The 21,446-nt window shown below is 45.0% G+C and overlaps 2 protein-coding genes across 2 annotated transcripts; both read left to right on the top strand.

Moving 5' to 3' along the window:
* Window positions 1-6,441: 6,441 nt before the first annotated feature.
* LOC109759309 (putative F-box/FBD/LRR-repeat protein At4g03220) lies at window positions 6,442-10,306 on the top strand. Its single transcript, XM_020318129.4, has 3 exons — window positions 6,442-7,597; window positions 8,069-8,233; window positions 9,597-10,306. Exons 1-3 carry the CDS (start codon window positions 6,623-6,625, stop codon window positions 9,915-9,917), a joined length of 1,461 nt encoding a protein of 486 aa, XP_020173718.1. The 5' UTR covers window positions 6,442-6,622; the 3' UTR covers window positions 9,918-10,306.
* A 1,678-nt stretch (window positions 10,307-11,984) lies between these two features.
* LOC109759301 (protein NRT1/ PTR FAMILY 4.5) lies at window positions 11,985-18,983 on the top strand. The gene is made up of 5 exons (XM_020318123.4): window positions 11,985-12,349; window positions 12,765-12,982; window positions 17,148-17,585; window positions 17,692-17,813; window positions 17,887-18,983. The coding sequence occupies exons 1-5, from the start codon at window positions 12,259-12,261 to the stop codon at window positions 18,755-18,757; spliced, it is 1,740 nt and encodes a 579-aa protein (XP_020173712.1). The 5' UTR covers window positions 11,985-12,258; the 3' UTR covers window positions 18,758-18,983.
* The last annotated feature ends 2,463 nt before the right edge of the window (window positions 18,984-21,446 follow it).

The raw sequence follows: 21,446 nt of genomic DNA, 5'->3' as shown, positions 1-21,446 counted from the left end.
TGACCATGAGCAAATTCCTCATGTGGACATGGAGTCTCTTCCGTGCTTCACCCCAGTCCTCAGTGTTCTTCATGACGTTGGGCTGCTCAACTTCTGCACCGACATCTGCGATTGGAATGAAGAACTCATTCTTCAGTTCTATGCCACGCTGCACATCACTAGCAATGTTGAAGATGTGAATTCATGGGTACTGGACTGGATGACTGAAAACACTCACTTCAAAGCTCCGGCCACTGAATTGCTTCATGCCGTCCCAGTCAGTCCTCCCACTGAAGGTGCAAGGCTCATCTATGCTGAACCCAAACTCTCAAATCATCTGATGCAAGTGCTGATGAAGCCTTTGAAGCCTGGCCAAGCTCCAAGGACCAAATTCCTTGTCAAGGAATTGCTCTATGTGCCAAGGACATATACAAAATATTGACCAAAACCCTCAGTCCAATCAAGGGCCACAACTCTGATGAAGAAGAGGTTGTTGGCATAATGAAGAATCTGCTATTCTATATCATACATGGTGTTCGTACAACTACCACGATTTCTTCATGAGGACTTTGGCCAATGTAGCTATGTCACCGTTTGAGTTGAAGCCTTACACTCCCTGGATCATGAGATTCATCAGATCAAGGTCTTCAATCAACTATAAGGCTGATTTTCAAAATCATCTCAGCTATTTGCCCCCGATTGAAGTCCTCAAAAGGACTATTTCCTCAGCTGATGAGAAAGCGCAAGGCTGCTCTTATAGATGAAGGCACTCGTCCATTGGATGGACAGTTTCATAAAGCTACTTCATACTCCACCAATGATGACTCTGCCACACATGACTCTGCCGCAAATGCTTCAAAGCAACATCCTCAAGTCACTGCTCCATGTGTAATGACTGATCGTGAACTTCTCCTCAGTCTTCATCAGAAGGTGGATTGCAATCACAAGTGGGTCAAGCGTCAGTTTGGTTCAATTCTTCAGAACATGACGATCACACAAAACATTGTGAAGAAGAACCATTACTATTTGCATGAAGTTTTTGATCACACTTGGGCTGTATTGTCTCACCTCTACGGTGATGAAGATCTCAAGCAGATGGGCTTCAAACAGGACTTTGACTGGTCATAGCCACCTTCGAAGAAATTCAAGAAGGTCAAAGTTCCTCACTTGGTCGCCAGTTCATATTCTTCATTGCGCGAGACGGATGAAGCCGAAGACTTGAACGACACCGCAAGAGGCCCTACTCCAACGAACGACCCCAACAATGCTGGCGCTCCTCCATCGACTTTGTGATGATATTCTTCAGGGGCGTTAGTCCTCACTTTTCGTCCCTTTTGGTCATTCGATGACAAGGGGGGGGGGGGAATTTGAGTTAGTCTTCAAGCGGGTCTCTATATATGGGCGTTTTTTGTTAAGTTGCAACTCTCGCTCTTCTGAAGTGTTTGTTGATCGAGTTGTAAACTTAAGTCATATGGTAATCTGATACTTTTGCTCTGTTTTCTGCATGCTATTTCCTCAAGTTGTTAATGCAAGCATGCTGAATTACATCAGACACCATATTTCATCATGCATTTCAAATTCTTCATATCATATGTTAAATGCGTGTATGAATTACAAGATATAGGGGGAGATCTCCATGATTCTACTCTACAATGTGCATTTGCTATTCAAAGCAAATTCCTCAAATATGCACATCTTCAGGGGGAGTTCTTCTATATCTTGCGATCAAATTCCTCAATATCTGTATTTACACTTCATATGTTTATCCCCGTTGAAAACTTAACCTATATTGTCATCAATCACCAAAAAGGGGGAGATTGTAAGTGCATCTAGTGCATCTAGTGCCCCTTAGTGATTTTGGTGTATTGAAGACTTATAGGTTAAGGGACTAATGAGTTTGTGAGTGTACACAGGTCTATTAGTCTATGAGGAGTTTGATATTTACGATGAAAGTCGACCCCTAAAAATGAATTTCTTCAGTTGAAGACTTTGGTTTTCTGAAGACTTTGAAAGTGAAGAAATTGGTGTGACCGTGAAGACTTGATATTCATGCGAGGAATATGAAGTGTGAAGACTTCTGTTTTCGTAGTTTCGTTTTCTCTTTCTTGAGTCATAGGAAACACCATACTATTAAAGGGGGTCGAGGTAAAACTAAGGAAAAGTTTCCAAGTGATGCTCATCTCAAAATCCTACCCTGCCAAATCCTTTCGAGTGAAGCCATTGGAAATCTCATACAGTTCAGTCAATTTCTTCAGTGACAGAGACGAAGATCTTCTGGTTTTTGAGGAATTTGTTTTGACTGAGGAATTAGGAATTCACCAGTGTGGATTGCCTACAAGTGAGGAACATAATAGCCCTAAGGACTTTCATACTCAAATATCCGACCATTGTTGTGCTACGCACGAGCTGTCCCAAAATATCTACCCACCTAACGGTCATATCATTTCAGAGCATTTATGTCTAATCATGTCGGGCTACTCCCTAGGCCATAAATAGTCGCCCCCTACAACCACTAGTTGGTTGGCTGCTTTGAGAGAAACTGACACTTGTCATTGAGAGCATCCCATCCTCCGAGGACTTTGAGCGAAAATCATTCAAGTGAGGAAAACCCAAACCCAAACACCTACCAACCCAAAGTGATTGAGCATCACTGAAGAGATTGTTCCTGTGTGGAACCGACACTTGTTACCTTTGAGGACTGTGCATCCTCCAAACGGTTAGGCGTCATGGTCTAGAGCATCCAAGAGGAAATTATGGATCGCCGAGCGACCGAGTCTGTGAAGGTTTGGAAGTCACCTGAAGACTTACCACGAGTGATTGGGCGAGGTCTGTGTGACTTAGCTCAAGGAGAATACGATGAGGACTGTGTGTCTTCAGGTTTAAATACCTAGCCGCTCCAACCAGATGTACGACTGTCACAGCAGTTGGAACTGGTCTACCAAATCATCGTCTTCACCAAGCTACTGGTTCTATTTCCTCATTCGTTTCCTCATTTTTGTGTTGAAGTACTTGATCGTTACTGTTTGAAGACTTTGACTGAAGACTTTCTTAATTTCCTCAATCATATTTCTTAAGTTAGTTTGTCTTTAGCCTGCTTATCCTGTTTACACGCTACTTGTATTATGTGCTTGTTTTCATTTCATCATGATGACTGTGCTTCTGTTCTGTTATGCATGCATCTGAGTACTTATTCCGCTGCCAAGTAGTTCGTTGCTTAGGAATTTCCTCACCTTGAAATTCCTCAGTGGTGAAATTGTAAAAATCGCCTATTCACCCCCCTCTAGTCGATGTAACGCACTTTCAATAATCCCCCATTTCCATTTCCTTTCAGATGTCTCACGTCGCAGACATGCCTTTACAGGCCGACGTAGCCCCGTGCACCATACTGTACACCATCAGCGGCCAGAAGGTGGACGTGGGGAAGGCGAAGATAGTGAAGACGAAGGAACAATTGTTCCACAGCCGACCGATCCCCCCTGACGTCTTCAAGGCTTCCGTCGCCAGTGTCAAACCGGGCCATGAGAATTTGGCTCCTCCGGTACTAGGGGAAGATGACGACGAGACCCCGTGGCGGCTTGGCGATTGCAAGCGTTGGGTCCTGTTGTGGCCGAAGAGTCTGCTTCGTCTGGAGGCGGTCGGGAGCACACCCACGACCACGCAGCCTAAGCAAGGTATGAACATCAACACCCCACCTACCCAATTAGCATCGGCTGTCGTGCCGGGTGATAGCGGACGGGGTGAGGAAGAGGCTCCATTAGTCGCCGATGACGTCGCCGCCGTCAAAGAAGCAATGCATGATGCCATCGATGAGGATGACGATAACTCTCTACAGTATCTCAATACTGGCGCCTATGACGACGGAGGATTGATGGCTCAACAGTATGAGTACTCAGGGTTTGAGCATGATGAGTCGGTGCCTGAATTGCCGGAGGATGAACGTATTATAGATGACCTTCCAGTACCAAAGAAGCATAGGAAGAGACCGAAGAAAGGCAACAAAGCTGCTTCTATGATCCAGCCGCCTCCGCAGCCTCGGGTTCAAGACCGTATACTGTCATGGGTGCGGCGAAATACCATATCCCCGTTGAACCTATCCTACCTAAGGCAACGGTAGAGGCCATATACGGCAATCTTAGGAGACTTCATGACGATGTGCTGCGAAGAGAGAAAAGCCTGATCGCCTCGAAAAATCCAGGATACCTGCTCTACGTCGTTAACATGTCGCAGCAAAGGTTGTACGTCGACACATTCCCCGCGGAAAAGTTCTTCCTTCGATTCGATTACATCTTCGACATGTTTCACTTAAAAAAGCTGGATTTTACGTTTGTCCGCCTTTTTGCCTTGTACATGAACTACATCATCAGGATTGAGCAGATACCTTATATTTCTGTCGCTGACTCGTACTTCATGCACGAGAGCTTCTTGGCAGTCTGCGAAAAGCATCGTGAATACGCGAGTAACTACATCGCCGATTTCATGGTCGGCAATAAGGACAAGGAGACGATTATTGTGCCTTATCATCCCATGTAAGTCATCCGCGTGGATATCCTTCCTTCAATTTCAATCATTTCATTTGCACGCGTGGAGGCTAATCTAAGGTGTACTTATTTTGCGCAGCGACGGGCGCGACGTCCTCATCATCCTTTACCCCCGATTCTCCCACGCTCTTTACTTGGACTCGTGAAGAACATGACGAAAAAGGATTACACCCACATCAAGTCTGTTCTCGACAGTGCTATCTTTAGCTACGGCCTACGGGATGGAGAGATCACGACTAGGAAGACAAGGAACCGCGCGCCCGCCTTCGGCCATAAGACCGACTTCTGCTGCATCCATCAACCGAGTGGTACTCTCAGTGATGGATTCTATGTCCTCCACCACATGCTGGAGTACAAACGAGATCAGCAGAACCTTCGCATGTCACCTAGATCCGGCAATGCCCATATTCTGCAATGGGCAAAGAACCTAGGAGATATTCCGGATCATCGACTCCGAGTTGAGTTCTATCACATCCAGCGTGAACTTTCTCAAATCATCATGAAGGAGGTCCTCGAAAAAACAGGGATGTTCTACGAAGAAGGGCAAATGTCGCGGGAAGACGTCCGAACACGCGTAGCCGCTCAACGTCTCGACCTGAAGCCTTTCACTGCGCTCGGGGACTATCTCCCTGACTTGGATGGATGGCACGACATGTTGGAGTGATTGACGATATATGACAATGTGTCCGTTTAGTCCATACTTTCTGTATGACGAAACTTTGAGTTATGCACGATGAAACTTTATTTGTGATGTAATTAAACCGTCCTCCTCAACTAGCGAAGATCACTCTAGTTATGGCATTTTGGGTACGATGAACTTTGTTATTTATGCTTATGATATGTTGTTTCTATTTTTGCCAAGTCTGTCTCTTTCTATTGCTCAACTATATATGTTGCATATCATCGACTCATGTGACGATGCAGGTGCATAGATCATCGATGGCGAAGAAGTGCTACGCCCGGAGTATAGGACGAGTGGCCGGAGTGTCAGGCCCAGGTGTACCGGTTTCTGGTTTCCGAGTGATAGCCAGTAGTTAGTTTAGGTTCATGCTAGTGCGAGAGAGGGATACGAACCGATGCCTCAAGAAATACTACATTATGTATGATGAGACATGTCATGTAACTTGTATAGTTATATCGTGATTATGATGTGACGACATGATCTGTGTTGGATGATATGATGAGACTATTATGTTTATGATATGAGAAGCATATTGCATGTTTATGATATGATTAGAATACTGTATAAAACCTGTACAAAACCATCGTAAATACGTAGAAAAAAAAGATATGAGAAAATATAGTAGTAGCGCTCTTTAGCGCTGGACAGGAAAAGGCTACTGCTAAAGCACTTAGCAGTAGCGCTGATACGGAAAGCGCTACTGGTAAGTAGGTATAATAGTAGCGCGCGTTAAAACGCGCTACTGCTATTCTTTAGCTGTAGCGCCGTATCAGTAGTGCGGGTACGCGCGCTACTGATACACCAAATACCCGCGCTACTGCTAGGCTTTTCCCTAGTAGTGTTGTGCTGAAGTTTTTTTTGGTGCAAACACCACATGATGCAGGATGGAAGAACAAAGAGAGAAGAAAACAAACTTCGTTTGCTGCCATCGAAGGGCCATCGCCCGTCACATCGGATGGGCTAGCTAGGCGGATGATTTCTTAGAAAAATCATCCTGCTGATCCGTAGCCGCTAAATTCTAAAGGCTTCGATAGCCCAGTATATACAATCATGATCATTTTTTGAAGTTGTTATCGCAGAGAACATGATGATAACGAGTTTTTACCATCATAGTGATTCAAACGATTTAAACACGCTGTTTTGAACGTTTATTTTAAATGCCGGGACTGGCAAAAAAATAAAATACACACAAAAAACTCAACGTTGTGCTGCTGGGCTGAAATTGTTCCAACTGAGCTTCATGGGCCTGGGCGTTCGCTTGACATCCGTCCCTTCGCCGCAAGCAGTGGCGACGGCGCCGCCCTTCTCCCGCAACTCGACGCCGACCCGTCCCCATCCCACGCCGCCGGCTCTTTCCCATCCCCATCCCCATCCCCAACTAGTGAGTGTGAACCCGATGTGAGGCGCGCAAAATCCCTCCGCCATGGAGCATAGTGACGGCGAGATCGCCGCCAAGCGAGCCAAGCTCTCCGCCAGCGGCAGCGAGGACCTCCTCAGCGCGCTATCCGACGACGTTCTCATTCACATCCTTCTCAGGCTCCGCAACACCGCCGTCGCCGCCCGGACCAGCGTCCTCTCCAGCCGCTGGCGCCGCCTCTGGGCCCTCCTCCCGGGCCTGGACTTTCTCCCCGACACCAACCCATACAGCATACCCGCCGTCCTCGCCGCCCATCAAGCGCCGGCCCTCCGCTCTCTCCGCATCCTCGCCACGGACGCCTCTGCCGACTTCATGGCCGCGTGGCTCCCCATCGCCGCCCGCCGCCTCTCCGGCGATCTATTCTTCATCAACACTGTGTCGCCGGACGACGAGGCCGGGGACAGAGGCGCCTTTGAACTGCCATGCTTCGAGAACGCCACCTCGATCTCGCTCCATTTAGGGTTTCTTGGCATTGCAGTGCCAGCCTCCGCCATATCCTCTCGGCTCACCGATCTTCGCCTGAATAGCTTCCAGGTCCAGGGTCCGTGCCTGCTCGGTGACGTTGTATCCTCGGCGTGGTCCCCATGCTTGCAAAGGCTCACCATCAACGATGCCCGAGGCATCGACAAATTCACCATCCGCTCAGAGTCTCTCCTGCAATTGAAGCTCAAGGATCTAGATGGCCTGCAGCAGCTCACTGTCGTGGCGCCGAAGCTCAAAGAGCTAAGTGTGATCCTTTGCTTTGCTCCGAATCAACCTATTGCTAGCATCTCAGCTCCTGAGCTGGTGTCGCTCCACTGGAATGATGCCTATGATCCATGCTCTGTCCAACTTGGCGAGATGACACATCTACAATGTCTGCACGCTGGCATTTTTCTTGTATATGGACCAGTTGACTTTACACCCAATCGCGATTGCCTGAGGATCTTGCGGAACTTCAAGGTCATGCACAGTCTAACCCTCCTACTGCTCTATCATCTGGTAAGTTCAATCTTATATGTGAAGTTATGTCATCATGGCAAGTTTGTGTCACGCTAATAAGTCAATAGATAATGGGACAAACATGTAGTTTAACTGAAGGAATGTGTCATTGGGACAATGTGATCAATTGATAAATTGATAATGAGACAAACATGTAGTTTAACTGAAGGAATGTGTCAATGGGACAATATCACATTCTAAAATAGCCATGCAAATTCTCGCTTGTTCTATACTTCTATTTGCTCAAATCTCTGTAATAGACATGTTGAGCCTGAGCGCGGCTGATGTTCATCTCTTATATTGTATTCTTTTTTTCTGACTAGAATATTCGTTATCCAAGAGGATAATGAACTTTTTGACTGTGATACATTACTCTCCTTTGTGATTTACCTACAAACCTTGATGGATGACATGCCAAGGCTCCCGGACATTACATATAATCCTTTTTTGTGACGTCATCTGAACCTGCAGGATATAGGTAACTATCGATACTTGATGGAAGACATGACAAGGCTCCCTGACGTCACATGCTTGTCCCTGACTGTGATGTCAAACGGACATTGCTTTGGTGCCAGCTCATTCCACATTCTCGGACTGTGTACTGGTGTAAGAAAGTTGGCACTTAACTACTTTGAGGTAAAACTATCCTTAATTTCTATATAACTCTTTTAAACATGTATAATGCTCGAGTTATCAGGTTAGTCACATAAAACAATACGCATTTGCACTTCCAGGCATACCTAGACTCGATTGCCAGTTGGCCTACTCTAGGTGTTGGTTTGATACTAATACCTTGTCTCCAAACTTTAACTGTGGAAATTATACGGCTCATGTAATTGCTAATACTTTCATCTTCAAGTTTAGCAAAGCGGCGTACTATTTTCTAATGTATGTGACGATATATTGGGAAATGCATTGGAGCTCCCAGGTGCCACACACCCCTATATGAATATAGTATTATTTTTTTAGGAAATTTCAAAAAATTCTGAATTTTCAGATATCAAACCTGGGTGCCCATTGTCCACCCGTGTTCAATTTCGTTTGGAATGGGTGCCCATGGTATCCGTGGCGAAGGAAATATGGTCCGATAGACGATCCATCCAAATTGTTTTTCTATACATAGGAATTTTTTTGACTCTTTTACCAAGATTATCATGGGCACCCTTGCGGCCTTGCCCCACGAAACCGAACACGGGTATACAATGGACACCCAGGTTTGATATCCCAAAATTTCAGAATTTTTTGAAATTTCCTGGTAATTTTTAATGCTATATTCAAATAGGGGTGTACGGCACCCGAGAGCCACAAATCTTCATCCACGATATATTGCGCTTTATTGCCTGGAAGGCTCAGTCGCACGCTCAATCTTGATAACAACCTTAGGCTGGTCGTAGTGGGGGGTATCGTACAATAGTATCATTCATATGAAACTAGTGTATGATACTACCTCCGTAGTGCATAGTATCATAGACTAGTATCTTAGGTGGTCTTATTTATTGTCATGCATGACACATAGTAGCATTGAATTTATTATGACACGGTATCATAATATGATACTCAATTCTCTCTTTCCTCATTTAATTCTACGCCACCTCATCAAAATTGCCTAGTTGGCATGTATGATGCTAACTATGATACTCCCATTACAATCAGCCTTAAAGCAAGTACTTGGAGATAATTTTATTTTCTTACGATATGCTTTTCTAAGATATTTCATTGACAATGAAGTTCAAAGGTCAAACTGAACATCATCATGCTTAAGAATTTGTGTAACTTCTATAATAGTGTTTGTCGTACCAGATTCTCTTTGTACACAGTAACACAGAACAAACACATTTTCTGCAGTATGCTGGCTTCACTATTTCCTGGTGGTGTTCTTTTGTAAATGTGCTTATGCATCTCGAAGTACTCGGACAGTCTGATAAATTATAATTTCATCTCTTTTTCATCATGAAACATATCGGTTAATCTTACGAAGTTGGTATGCTCCTCACTTCAGGTGCAGACTCCATGCCCATCGAGTTGCATCTGTGATCAGCCAAAACACTGGAAAACTGAGAAACTTGTGCTCGATCGCCTCCAAGAAGTAGAAATTAGTGAACTATCAGGAACTGAACATGAACGTGATTTTGTGCAACGGTTATTCAGTTGGGCAACTGCCTTAAAAAAGATGACAGTATCTTTTCATTACTCAATTACGGAAAGCAAGGCCAAGGGGTTGTGCCAGATGTTACGAAGCTTCTCCACATCGGAACTATATATGGAATTTTATGTGCACCGCTGTTTGGTGGGGAAAGTTCTGTATGTTCCTGAAGATTAACACACTGATTTGTGAATTCTCACAAGCTTCTGGTTTGCTTGGTCCTAATGTTGGCATGCTCAGGAGTGGTGATGAATTCATGTTGCCAGAATATGTCAATGCTGTTGGGATTGTCTTTTCTGGGATGTGTGTTTATCTGTAATCTGTATGCAACTATGGATGCTAATTAATTTGCTAGAATATTAGCAGCTTACCCTGACTTCTATCGATGCTGAGAGCATTTGTTAAGTGGGGTGCACTGCTATTTAGTAGTCTCATGGTGATTTCTGCTATGAATTTCTGTTATTGTAATGGTACCTGGGACTGGAAGGTCACCCTTTTGATATCTTTTGCTGGAGTTTGTGTAAAGGTATGGTTCTTTCATGAATTATGAGACTGAAATTAAGTAACTTGGTCTCACATATGGATTCATGTCATGAAGCTACATGTCCAATGGTCTTTCATGTTGGGTGAATTATGATAAGCTGTTTAGATGGGAGATTAATATCCAGAGCATTAACTGCTAATGAAAGCTGGTGGTATTTATCATGTGACGTGCACTTACGATCTACTGCAGAGGGCAAGCGTTCCAAACAAGGTTGCCAGAACAGGACTCCTAGCCTGAGGTAATAATTAGTCTTCCTGCTTATACCTTTATTCTTGTTGGTAGGTCACCCTTGGTTAATTATGTATGATTGATGGGTTGATGTTGTCAAGGCTGTGGATGAGTTTTGCTGAAATCTAACAAAAATGGGCGTCGACTCTATAGGCACCGTGGTTTCGCACTCGAAGACTCCAGTGGACAGTAGTAAAATAAATATTGAAAGCTGAAGATATCAGTAAAAGAAAGACTTTTATGTGGTATCTTTGCCGAGGAAGTTGTGCTGACAAAGGACAATCTTGCTCACTGCAACTGGCAAGGAAGCAAGAAGTATTGTTTTTTGTGCCCATGGCAAGACAATTAAACACCTCTTCTTTTAGTGCAAGTTTGCGCATTCTATGTAGTAAGTCATCTAAATAATGTCCAATTTGTATCCGTCAACAAGTGTTGTCAATTTGTACGGTCATTGTTCGATGACATACCTAACAAGTTTTGTACGCTAACAAGGATGGACGCATCTGCCTTACTATGGGGCGCTTAGACTATGTAGAAATGATATGATTTTCAACATAAAAGTTCATCTCCGTTATCTACTGCTGGACGAATTGGCTTCGTACCGGGTCTACACCACTCCGAATGAAGCACCAACCGTTGTTGACAATGGTGTGTACGCAATTGGAGCATATTATATTTTGTGTTAATAAAAGTGTCCTTCATCAAAACGGACACAAAGTATTCACGTGACGATGAATCCACAGCTAAAGTGGTAGTATCTTATTGGTAAACCAGCTGATATTGTTGATGGTGAAATGTATATAGTCTGGGTGGGGTCACTTGCTCCTGAAATAACAGGGCTCACTGGGAGGAATATGGACATTGTGATTGATGTCATCGTGCCAAAGGCTTCCTTGTGGAGATTGTCAAGTTCTATCATCAAGGTCCCACAAAAAAAAAGTTGTATCATCAAGGGAGTGATACAGTATTTGTTTGGCTTGCACCATTGGTGGTGGCGGCGGCACGGCACCTCTGACATGACATGAGAATTTCTGTTCCTAGACTGAGAATAGGGGCCTGTTCAGAGTCCCTCCGCTCCAGGAGCAGCCGGAGCTGCAGTTTAAAACAGCGGAGCGAGGAAATTGGTACTCCGTGGATTATGTGATTTCTGGAGCGGGTGGGTTTCCGAACAGCCCTAGGTAAAGGAGCGGCCCTGAGCGTTAAGAAGGATTGTGGTTTCTTCACCAAGTATCAGCGATGGACATATATTTGAACAGGTCTCCTTTTGAAGTCTCAATCGTAGAAGAAAGAATATTTTCTATTAAAAATTTGAACAAGTCGATGAATTTTCTTCATATCATAACTTAAAAAAATCCGTAGAAGCGCCCGCAACACTTTGAGCCCCACCACAAAGAAAACCATCCTTCGAAACAATGGAAATGGGTCAGGATATATAGCACTGGCGCAGCACACGATGTGAAACATTGGGAGCCGGGACTGGCCATTTAGCTATAGCTGACCGCAGTACAGCCGTTATTTGTAGCTGGTTGGTGGCGTTTCACTGTCCATCGGGACCTCCTTTCGCTGTGTCATTCATCCCGTCCCTTGGTGCTCACTTGGACAGTGCCACCACCAAGGCCTCTCGCTCCTTTATTAGTAGCTATCATCAGACTGACACAAAGTCGAGAGACGCAGCAGCCATTCCACCGGCAGCAGCAACCTGCAAGCAGAAGCAGTGCGGATCTGAGAGAGGGAGGGAGGGAGGGCATGGGCAGCTCATCAGGGCTCGTCGACTGGAGGGGAAGGCCGGTTAACCCCAAGAAGCATGGAGGAGTGAGAGCTTCCATCTTCATTCACGGTATGGAATTGGAACCGAACGCCCTGCCTGCATACTACATCGTTCATGTCTTCCTAAGTTTCTTTGATTTGCTAGCTCCAGTAGTCTTGCCCATCCCATTTTTGTCAACAATGATAACCTTCTTTTCTTGAGTTAGTATATATGTGTAAATAAAAAATCGATCCATTTGGATTTTTCTCGCACACACTTTTTCTCCCTCTAGCTAGCAAGCAAGCAGGTTTCTTGCACACTTTTCCCCTGCTATGCTCACTAGCTAGCAGTAGCAGTAGCAAGTCACTCTCACTCCCACTTTTGCTACCAGTCGTGTGTTTCCACAAACCATACTCAGTAGTCTTTTTGGCCAAGATTAGAGATCTTAATTAATCGAATCGCTTCACATTTTTTCTTTCTAATCTGCTGTTGTGCATGCATGCAGCTCTGGTGCTGCTGAGCAACGCTGCCAACATCGCCAACATCATGAACCTGGTGACCTACCTTCGCGGCACCATGCACATGGGGGTGGCGGAGGCCTCCACCACGGCCAGCAACTTCTTCGCCGCGCTGCAGATGTTCTCCATCCCGGCGGCCTTCCTCGCCGACTCCTACATCAAGCGCTTCTACACCGTCCTTATCTTCGGACCAATCGAGATTCTGGTACTACTATCCACTGCTCCATGTCCATGTGATTTTGTTTTTGGTACTTACTTATCCATGGAAGTGGAAGGAGCCTTTTTTTATCCACATATATCAAGCCTCATGCATGATTGCTCCATTATGCATTTCATTCAGTAACCGTCAGTATTTCCCAAACTAAGGAATCTAGTCAACGTTTTAGCCTGATAGCACACCTTGAGTTTAATGCTACGTACGAATACGACTAGCTAGCTAGCAAAGGTGCTGGATTTTTCCATCAAGCGCTAGACAAAGGTGGCATGGGTGCCATCGGCGCGTCAACAGGAGCGGAAAAAGGAGGAGCGACGCCGACGAGACGATCAAAGTGGCATACACAGCATAGCATAGGTGGGGTCGACACAACGGGGGAGTAGTTGGTGGTGGGAATGCCAGAGTTGGATGACCCGCTTTCTTTCTCGCGGGAACCAAAATATCAACAAGTTTCTAGAAGTCCTGGGAGGTTGGGACCATTTATATTGGCTTTTCAGTTAGTTTCAGCTGCACGCTTCTTCTTCCTTTTTAAGTTTAAAATTACAAAATAATCACTCAAAACCGTGTAGATTACCCGGTTGATGGTCCGTTTTTGTCATTGGCTTTTGCACTAAATCTTTGAAACATATGTTTTACGCTTATTTTTCTTGTCATTGATCTTCAGGTCATAGCTATAGTTCTTTACCAGGTTGTGGATGTGTAGTCACTTTGTTATCAGGTTATACTCACTTGCTTACTACTCTTGCCGATTTAGAATAAGTGTCGCAGCTTTGAATTTAACTTAGTTGAGTTACCTCTCGTCCATGTAAGTCTTGCATTGCATATGATCTTATTTCTGTGGCCTGGTATCCTCTCTTACTTGTTGTAACATGCATAACACACCACATCTCTCGTTTAAAAATTCATAATTAACCGGGGCATGTGCACTAGTTAGATTTCCAAACAATTTGTCATTAGCAAAATTATCTTGTTTTGGTTTGGCCAATGGGGCTGGTGCCCCATCTGGAGCTCCTACGGTCCCTATCGTTGTGTTTCGCCATCAACACAAAAACAAAACAGCGGAGTGGCCCTCGCTGAAGAAGGCAGTTTGGCAAAACGTCTCACCAAAGTGGGCCTTGTCGTGTGACATGGTAGCCGCCCTTTGAACACTTGTTTTTTTTTCAGTTCGCAGTAGATATCCCAATTAATTAGGAGCTCCTCCACAATTGGCGCTCACGCAGCCGCTTCATTAGGGCCGGCCTAATAAAACGCGCTGGGCGCTGCCGCTTCCTTTCTTCGCGCTCGCTCCTCCTTGTCCTTCGCTCGTTCACGGTTGACAGTTGACTGGTCAACCATTTCCATTCTCGTCGGTTTCCACGAACAAAAGAAAGACGAAAAAGGAATAAGAGCATCTGAATTTAAGAAAAAGGGTTTCCCCGCTTTATATTAACGAACCATTTCCATGCTCTTATTCCGGAATAAGAGCATCTACAGCCTGACTTGCAAATCCGTCCCTCAAATGTCGGGCGCGTCGGCGGACAGTGACCGGGCACGCCTTAAATTTCAGTAGTTGAATCCGGACATCTCATACTAAATTCTTAAATCCATACAAGGACATGCAAACGAAATAACCTACGTACTACGTCGATCACCTAGCTACTCATCGTCGGAGACGTTGACGATCTTCGTGCCCGGCTTCGGCAGCAAGGGCGACAACTGCAGCTCCGACTCCTCTGGTTGCTCCGCTCCGGCCTCCTCCACCTTTATCTGCGCGTCGAGTTCGGTGACGGGCGCGTCGAACGCCGCCTGCTCCTGTCAGAGGAACGCCCGGTTGACCTCCACATAGGCCTCATTCTGAATGGACTCCAGAGTGGCCTGCTTCTCCGCCATCTCCTTCGATTAGGCGACGGCGAACTCCGCCTCGGCCTGCTCCATGTTGAAGCCCGCTGGAGCTGCGCCACACGGCGCCGCCAGTCCGACAGAGGAGACGAGCTTTAGACCGCCGGGTTTCAGGGCGTTTCTGGCTGGGACCCCTTCGTCAGTCCTACGTAGCGGGCGCGTCCAGGCGCCCCATATCCGCCCCATATGTAGGCTGGATATGAGGGGTGCCGGTCAGCCCGGGTGTTTGAGGGGGCCGTCTGGGTCGAAAAACCGTAACCGGGCGGCCCGCCCGGACGTATGAGGCGGGTTTGGGGCGCCCGGCTGTAGATGCTCTAAAGGATGAAAGTTACTCACGTCGCGTGAAGTGTCCTGGTAGGTTACTGCAGTTTATATTGAATGAGGAGGTCGCGAGTTTGATTCACGTGCGGGCACCTTTTTGCGCAGGTTAGCAAAAAAATATTGGTAAATGGGCTGGCCCAGCATAGAGGGAGTGTGTGCGCCGGTTTGCGGATAACAAACTAACGGGTGCAGAAGGCGTCAAACAGGAGTTGGGCAATTAATTATTGTGGTACCCAAAAAAATGTCAACACTTGTGTTATTTGATTTTTTTGGAAGTTAGAGAAGTTGAAAAAATACAAAATCAAAATTCTTGTTTCGCATTAAAAATGCAGATATCCAAAGGGGCGCGCAAATGCGGGAGCATACATGCGTGCGACCAAACATCCGCTTTGAGTTTGACGAACTTGTTTGGACATAAACCCCTTAAATGCTTCTTCATTTCATCCACAAATTACAATGTATTATTAGATATTTTAAACCAAAAGTCCAAATTGAGTTTCATTTGTATATTTGTGTTTGTTGCTACCAAAACTTTTGAACAAGACCATTCTTGAATACATGTTGAGAACTTCTAAATTTTACGAAGTGTCAAATATTTAAAACCTAATAGTCGTAATATTAAATTTTTACCAATTTTACCAAGTTTCATTTGTTTTCTTTTCGGATTTAGGGTTTAGGGTCTTTGGCTTAGGGTTTAAGTTTTAGTTTTGAAACTCGGTGAACTTATCATTCGTCCCTATCAAGTTCTAGTAGTCGAAACTTGTTGGGTTTTAAAACTTATCAAAACGTATTGACGAATGGTCTTGTTCCAAACCCCTCATCCCAACGAAGACGAATATGCAAACCGAACACAAATTGAAGTTTCGATTGAAAAGATATAATGGATCCAAATTTGAAAGTCGAAGAAAAATAATGGAAAGCGGGATGGGTGGAGCTGTTAAAAGTTGGACGCATGGACCCATCTAAGTTAATTAATGACTAAAGCACATGTAAAGATCAAACCAATTTCCGAATCACGAGGCAATCAGGCGACCAGGAATCTGCGTGCTCCCACACCTAGGGGCCACAAATCTCTCCCGTTAAAAATGTTCAAATAACATCAGCATCAGCCAACAATGCTGACAACCATAAGGTAATAGGAGAGATCCTCCGACAACAGCGCTTCCAGAAAAGGAACAAAGCAGGAGCACTGTTGTCGTCCGATCCAAGCACTGATGATAGATTATGGGTTTCAACCTAAACATAAGCCTGAGCAAACTCCAAACAATGATTTTAACAAGGGAACGGTGCATGAATATCATTATTGTCAAGTTCAACAAAAGAAGGTCGGACCTAGAATTTCACCCTAGAACTCAAGATCTAGCGCTCAAAGAGCACCACCTTACCAGAGTCGCCATATGCCGCATTCACCTGTCGTGTTTTCAGCTCTAAAGTCTCAACAAATGCGATATAGTTTGTCTAATTCACATCTAGATGTTTTTTAAGAATGTCACATCTAAGCTCCCACAAGTATATAATGCAGCGACAAGAAAAAAACTAGGACAAAAAAAAATAGACCGCAAACAGAGTGGACATCAGCTTAGATGTGACATAACTATATTACATCTAGATGTGTCCTAGACAGACCCAATGCGATATTTGCATGCCACATATACAATAGCCTATGCAACTGCACGTGTTTGTTACTAATATAAATATTTTTTTATTGTGTTAAAAAATAGTTTTTGATGTTGCAGAAAAACGTGTGAATTCCATAAAATAGCAATGTGATGGGATTTTATGATCCCAAATAATCCTTCACATTTAACTCTACTTTGCTCTGGTCTCTTGACGCGCCAAAACATGCCACCGGGTCATTGCAATTTGGGTTTGACACCTAAGTAAGGAGTAATCAGTCGCTGTGCAAGCCTAATCTCACATTCAGAGCACTTGTCACTCATCGTGTTTGCATTTGCAGGGCTACATCCTACTAGCAGTGCAAGCGCACGTCCCGTCTCTGCACCCGCCGCCCTGCAGTCCCACTGGCCCGCAGACCTGCGAGACGGTCCGTGGCTCCAACCTGAGCCTGCTCCTCCTGGGCCTCTACCTGATCCCCATCGGCGACGGCGCGGCGCGCGCGTGCCTGCCGGCGCTGGGGGGCGACCAGTTCGACACGGCCGACCCCGTGGAGCAGCGGCAGGAGACGAGCTTCTTCAACTGGTACACCTTCGCCGTGTCCTCCGGCGGCTTCGTCGGCCTGGTGCTCGTCGTGTGGGTGGAGAACAGGAGAGGATGGGACATCGGCTTCACCGTGTGTGCCCTGTGCGTGCTGCTGGGGATGCTCATATGGATGGCCGGCTTCCCTTTCTACAGGAATCAGCTGCCCGGTGGAAGCGCCATCACAAGAATCTTGCAGGTATATATTTATCCGCCGCGTGTTAGTTTTTTCAGATTCATTCAAGATTACAATCCGTTCCTAGTAGTAGTAATGGCAATTCGACCAAATACTTGGCATCAAACAGGTTCTTGTGGTGGCATTCAAGAAAAGAAATGTTCAGTTGCCTGACAACGCAAGTGAGCTGAAGCAGCTGAACCAAGATGATCACAATGTCCTTGAAGAGTTGCAGCGGACAGATGGCTTTCGGTAAGTAGCTCGAATCCAAATCTAAAGAACAGTCCTGAAATATACACTTGGCTGAAGCTAAAGCTTCCTACAGGTGCCTGGAGAAATCGGCGGTAGAGACCGGAGAGACAGGGCCATGGTCGCTGTGCACCGTGACGCAGGTGGAGGAGACCAAGATCGTCCTCCGGATGGTGCCCATCTTCCTGAGCTCCGTCCTCGGATACATCCCGGTGCCGCTCATCCTCAACTTCACCGTGCAGCAGGGGAACACCATGGACACCAAGCTCGGCAGCGTCCACATCTCCCCGGCCACGCTCTTCGTCATCCCCACCGTCTTCCAGATGGTAATCCTCATCCTCTACGACCGGTTCATCGTCCCCTTCCTGCGCAGGATCACGGGATACGTGGGCGGCGTCACGCATCTGCAGCGCATCGGGATCGGGTTCCTCTCGGCCACCGTGGCCACCGGCGTCGCCGCCCTGGTGGAGGCCAAGAGGAAGAGGGTCGCGGAGGACAAGGGCCTCATGGAAGCCACCACCGGGATCCCCATGTCCGTCTTCTGGCTGACAGTGCAGTTCTTCCTCCTCGGGGTGGTGGACGTCACCTCCTTCGTGGGGCTCCTCGAGTTCTTCTACAGCGAGGCGTCCACCGGGATGAAGTCCGTTGGCAGCTCCATCTTCTACTGCATCCTCGGGGTGTCGGCTTGGCTGGGGAGCCTGCTCATCCAGGTGGCCAACCGGGTCACCAGGCGCGCCGATGGGACGGGGGGCTGGCTGGACGGCACCAACTTGAACATGGGCAAGCTCGACAACTTCTACTGGCTGCTTGCTGTGCTTGAGCTGGTGGCACTCTTCGTCTACACCTTCTTCGCCAGGAGGTATGTGTATAGGAATGAGCAGAGGGTTGTGGATGTGGACACCAAGGTTCCAACGGAAGGTGCCACCTTTGGTGATGTGATGATCTAGACTAGACTAGATGATGATACACGACCAAACTAGAAAATGCAAACTTCATTGTGGCGTACAACTACCAACTACCACTCTCAGTGTTTTGACTGAACCAATATGGATGGGCCGGGATGTTATATGACTTTTTTGAGTGTTTCACTACCGTGTAAATTATATAAAAAAACATTCGGTGTGCTCAAGGTAAAAGAAAAGGCAGACATAAGAAAAAAAATTGGTACTCAAAGAAGGCAATTTTTGAAGTGTACGGTGCATGTTTTGTTTCTTTACCCATAGTATCACGAATGTCGTCTGTTCACAAAAAAGTATACGTAGTGAGCACTCGATAATACTTGAAGGACAAACTCAGCGCTCGAAACTACCAACCGAGACATGATCTGGGGAATGATTATATGAGGCATGCCTTACCTTTGTGTAGTGCAATGCAGAGAGGCTGTGTAGAATTCAGGCCTTTTGGCACAAGTGGAAAATACTTCACCACCGTGCCAGGCCTATTCTTCACACTCACCAATGTTTATCTCCAACAAAAATTGAATTTTTCTTGCAAATTTTCAGAAGTTACTGTTCATCTAGCATAATGCACCTGGGAACAGAATGACACTTTCGAATGATGGGTTGTTTTGGGATGTTCATTACAACTAGTTCGCGAATTTTTAAAAAATAATCAAAAATCTAAAAAATGTTCACTGTAGTTTTAAACACATATTTAGAATAATGTTTGTCAATTTAAAAAAATGTTTCAAAAATTATAAAACTGTTTATGGATTTTTTTAAATGTTCATGAATTTATAAAACAGGCTTGAATTTTTATAAATGATCACGGATTTGAGAAGTGTTCATATAATATAAAATGAATAATAGAAGAAGAAGAATTAAATGCCAAAAAAGAATAAAAAACAGCAAAAAGCAACATATTCTCTTTTACAAAAGGAATGAGAAAAAGAAAAAAAATGGTTAGAGAACTAGTGCGAAAGCCAGCAGAACAGACAAGAAAAACATCACAAAAAACTAGTGAACGGGAAAAAAAGCAACTGAAATGTGCCGGCCCAAGTTGTTCACTGGGTCCGTGTTCTATACGCATTATTCCACGCAGCGAGCATGTAATAGAAAATTCCATTGATTAGTCACAACTTAGAAGGTACCTACTACCTAGCGGGGGTGGGGGGTGGGGGGGGTTCGCAAGAGAAATTTCCAATCTGCTCATCAATCATGGCAGTAGAGAGCACACTTGAGGCAATAGAAATTACTATCAGGTCCATGGACCACCTAGCGACGACTACAAGCACTGTAGCGAGCCGAAGACGTGCCGTCGTCATCGCCCCTCCCTCACCGGAGCCGAGAAAATCTTGTTGTAGACAGTCGGGATTACCTAGTAGGTTACTTTTCTTGCATACAGGAACAAGAGGGGAACACTCTGATGCTACCACGTGTCACGCCTTGAGCGTACTGTCCAAAACTTTATTTATGTATTACATTCTTTTGAATCTTTTATGTTTATTCCTTGCGGGAATTGTCCAATCCGCTTGGAGCACACGAGCAACCGTAGGGTTTGGCCAAGAATGTGAGACCACCTTAAACTCTAACATGGTTATGAGCTCATGTTGTATAAACAAGATTTCTTTTAAAAGGGACGAGTCCCCATTCCTTTGACGCCGACGAATCGCCGAATGGGAGAGTAGAGTGGGACCAAGGACATGGAGGAGACTTGGTGACGGATAGGGTGAGGAAAAGGTTATCGCAAGCACATGTTTCTGTCATGGTGACAAAATTTTGGAACATATTAAGTCGTACTGTATCCTGATATGAGAGAATCTTGGTGTTCTTGTTCACGTTTAGTATGTACTTCCTCTGTTCACGAATATAAGATCACTTAACTTTTCAGTGTATATATAGATATGTTTTAGTGTGTTTGTTCACTCATTTAAGTGAGTATGTACTTTATATTAAAATATCCAAAATATTTTATATTTGTGAACCGAGGAAGTACTAATTGAGATGGAGATACACTTGTTACTTTGGGAGGGTCCATCGGACGAATGCTTGTTACATGCATTTTGAAGTCATATACTCCCTCCGTTCCTAAATACTTGTCTTTCTAGCCATTTCAAATGAATATCACATACGGATGTATGTAGACATATTTTAGAGTGTAGATTCACTCATTTTACTCCGTATGTAGTCACTTGTTGAAATGCCTAGAAAGACAAGTATTTAGGAACGGAGGGAGTATGTGACAGATGTTGTGTGCGTGAATTTTTAAAGTCATATATGTGCATGATTGTAAGATCCATCAGACAGCAGAACACGGTTACATAAATCTAGTGCCTATCTTTATCGGATTAAGATGAGACCACCAAAAGAAATGTTGGATGTTTCTAATTTTTGTGGGAATTTTCAGGATATTTCTCTATTTTTAACATGCATTAGGCTTTTTTGTATAGAATAAAATAGTCAGGGTCACAATTTGTTATGTAGGTTCTGAAAACCAGTTAACTAGATGTGACTCGTCTCACCTTATGGCGCTCTTTTTTACACTTATTGCACTGTTTTTACACTTCAATTCATATGTTGTTGATAGCTATTTTATTGTTTGATCTTGGAACATTTGCTCAATTGCTATATTAATTGATACCTTGCGCATACTCAAGGAAAAGGAGGTGTGTTTTTTGCAACAACCCTCCACTAATAG

This window comes from Aegilops tauschii, chromosome 2 (assembly GCF_002575655.3).
Source record: "Aegilops tauschii subsp. strangulata cultivar AL8/78 chromosome 2, Aet v6.0, whole genome shotgun sequence".
Classification (NCBI taxonomy): Eukaryota; Viridiplantae; Streptophyta; class Magnoliopsida; order Poales; family Poaceae; genus Aegilops; species Aegilops tauschii.
This window is presented reverse-complemented; position numbering and strand designations above follow the sequence as displayed.

Excerpts from the sequence above, each read along its gene's own strand:
- LOC109759309 (XM_020318129.4), top strand. The coding sequence starts at position 6,623 with ATGGAGCATAGTGACGGCGAGATCGCCGCCAAGCGAGCCAAGCTCTCC. Across the intron at positions 7,598-8,068 it reads TCCTACTGCTCTATCATCTG|GATATAGGTAACTATCGATA; the intron begins GTAAGTTCAATC and ends CTGAACCTGCAG. Across the intron at positions 8,234-9,596 it reads TGGCACTTAACTACTTTGAG|GTGCAGACTCCATGCCCATC; the intron begins GTAAAACTATCC and ends TCCTCACTTCAG.
- LOC109759301 (XM_020318123.4), top strand. The coding sequence starts at position 12,259 with ATGGGCAGCTCATCAGGGCTCGTCGACTGGAGGGGAAGGCCGGTTAAC. Across the intron at positions 12,983-17,147 it reads TCGGACCAATCGAGATTCTG|GGCTACATCCTACTAGCAGT; the intron begins GTACTACTATCC and ends TTGCATTTGCAG. Across the intron at positions 17,814-17,886 it reads CAGCGGACAGATGGCTTTCG|GTGCCTGGAGAAATCGGCGG; the intron begins GTAAGTAGCTCG and ends AGCTTCCTACAG.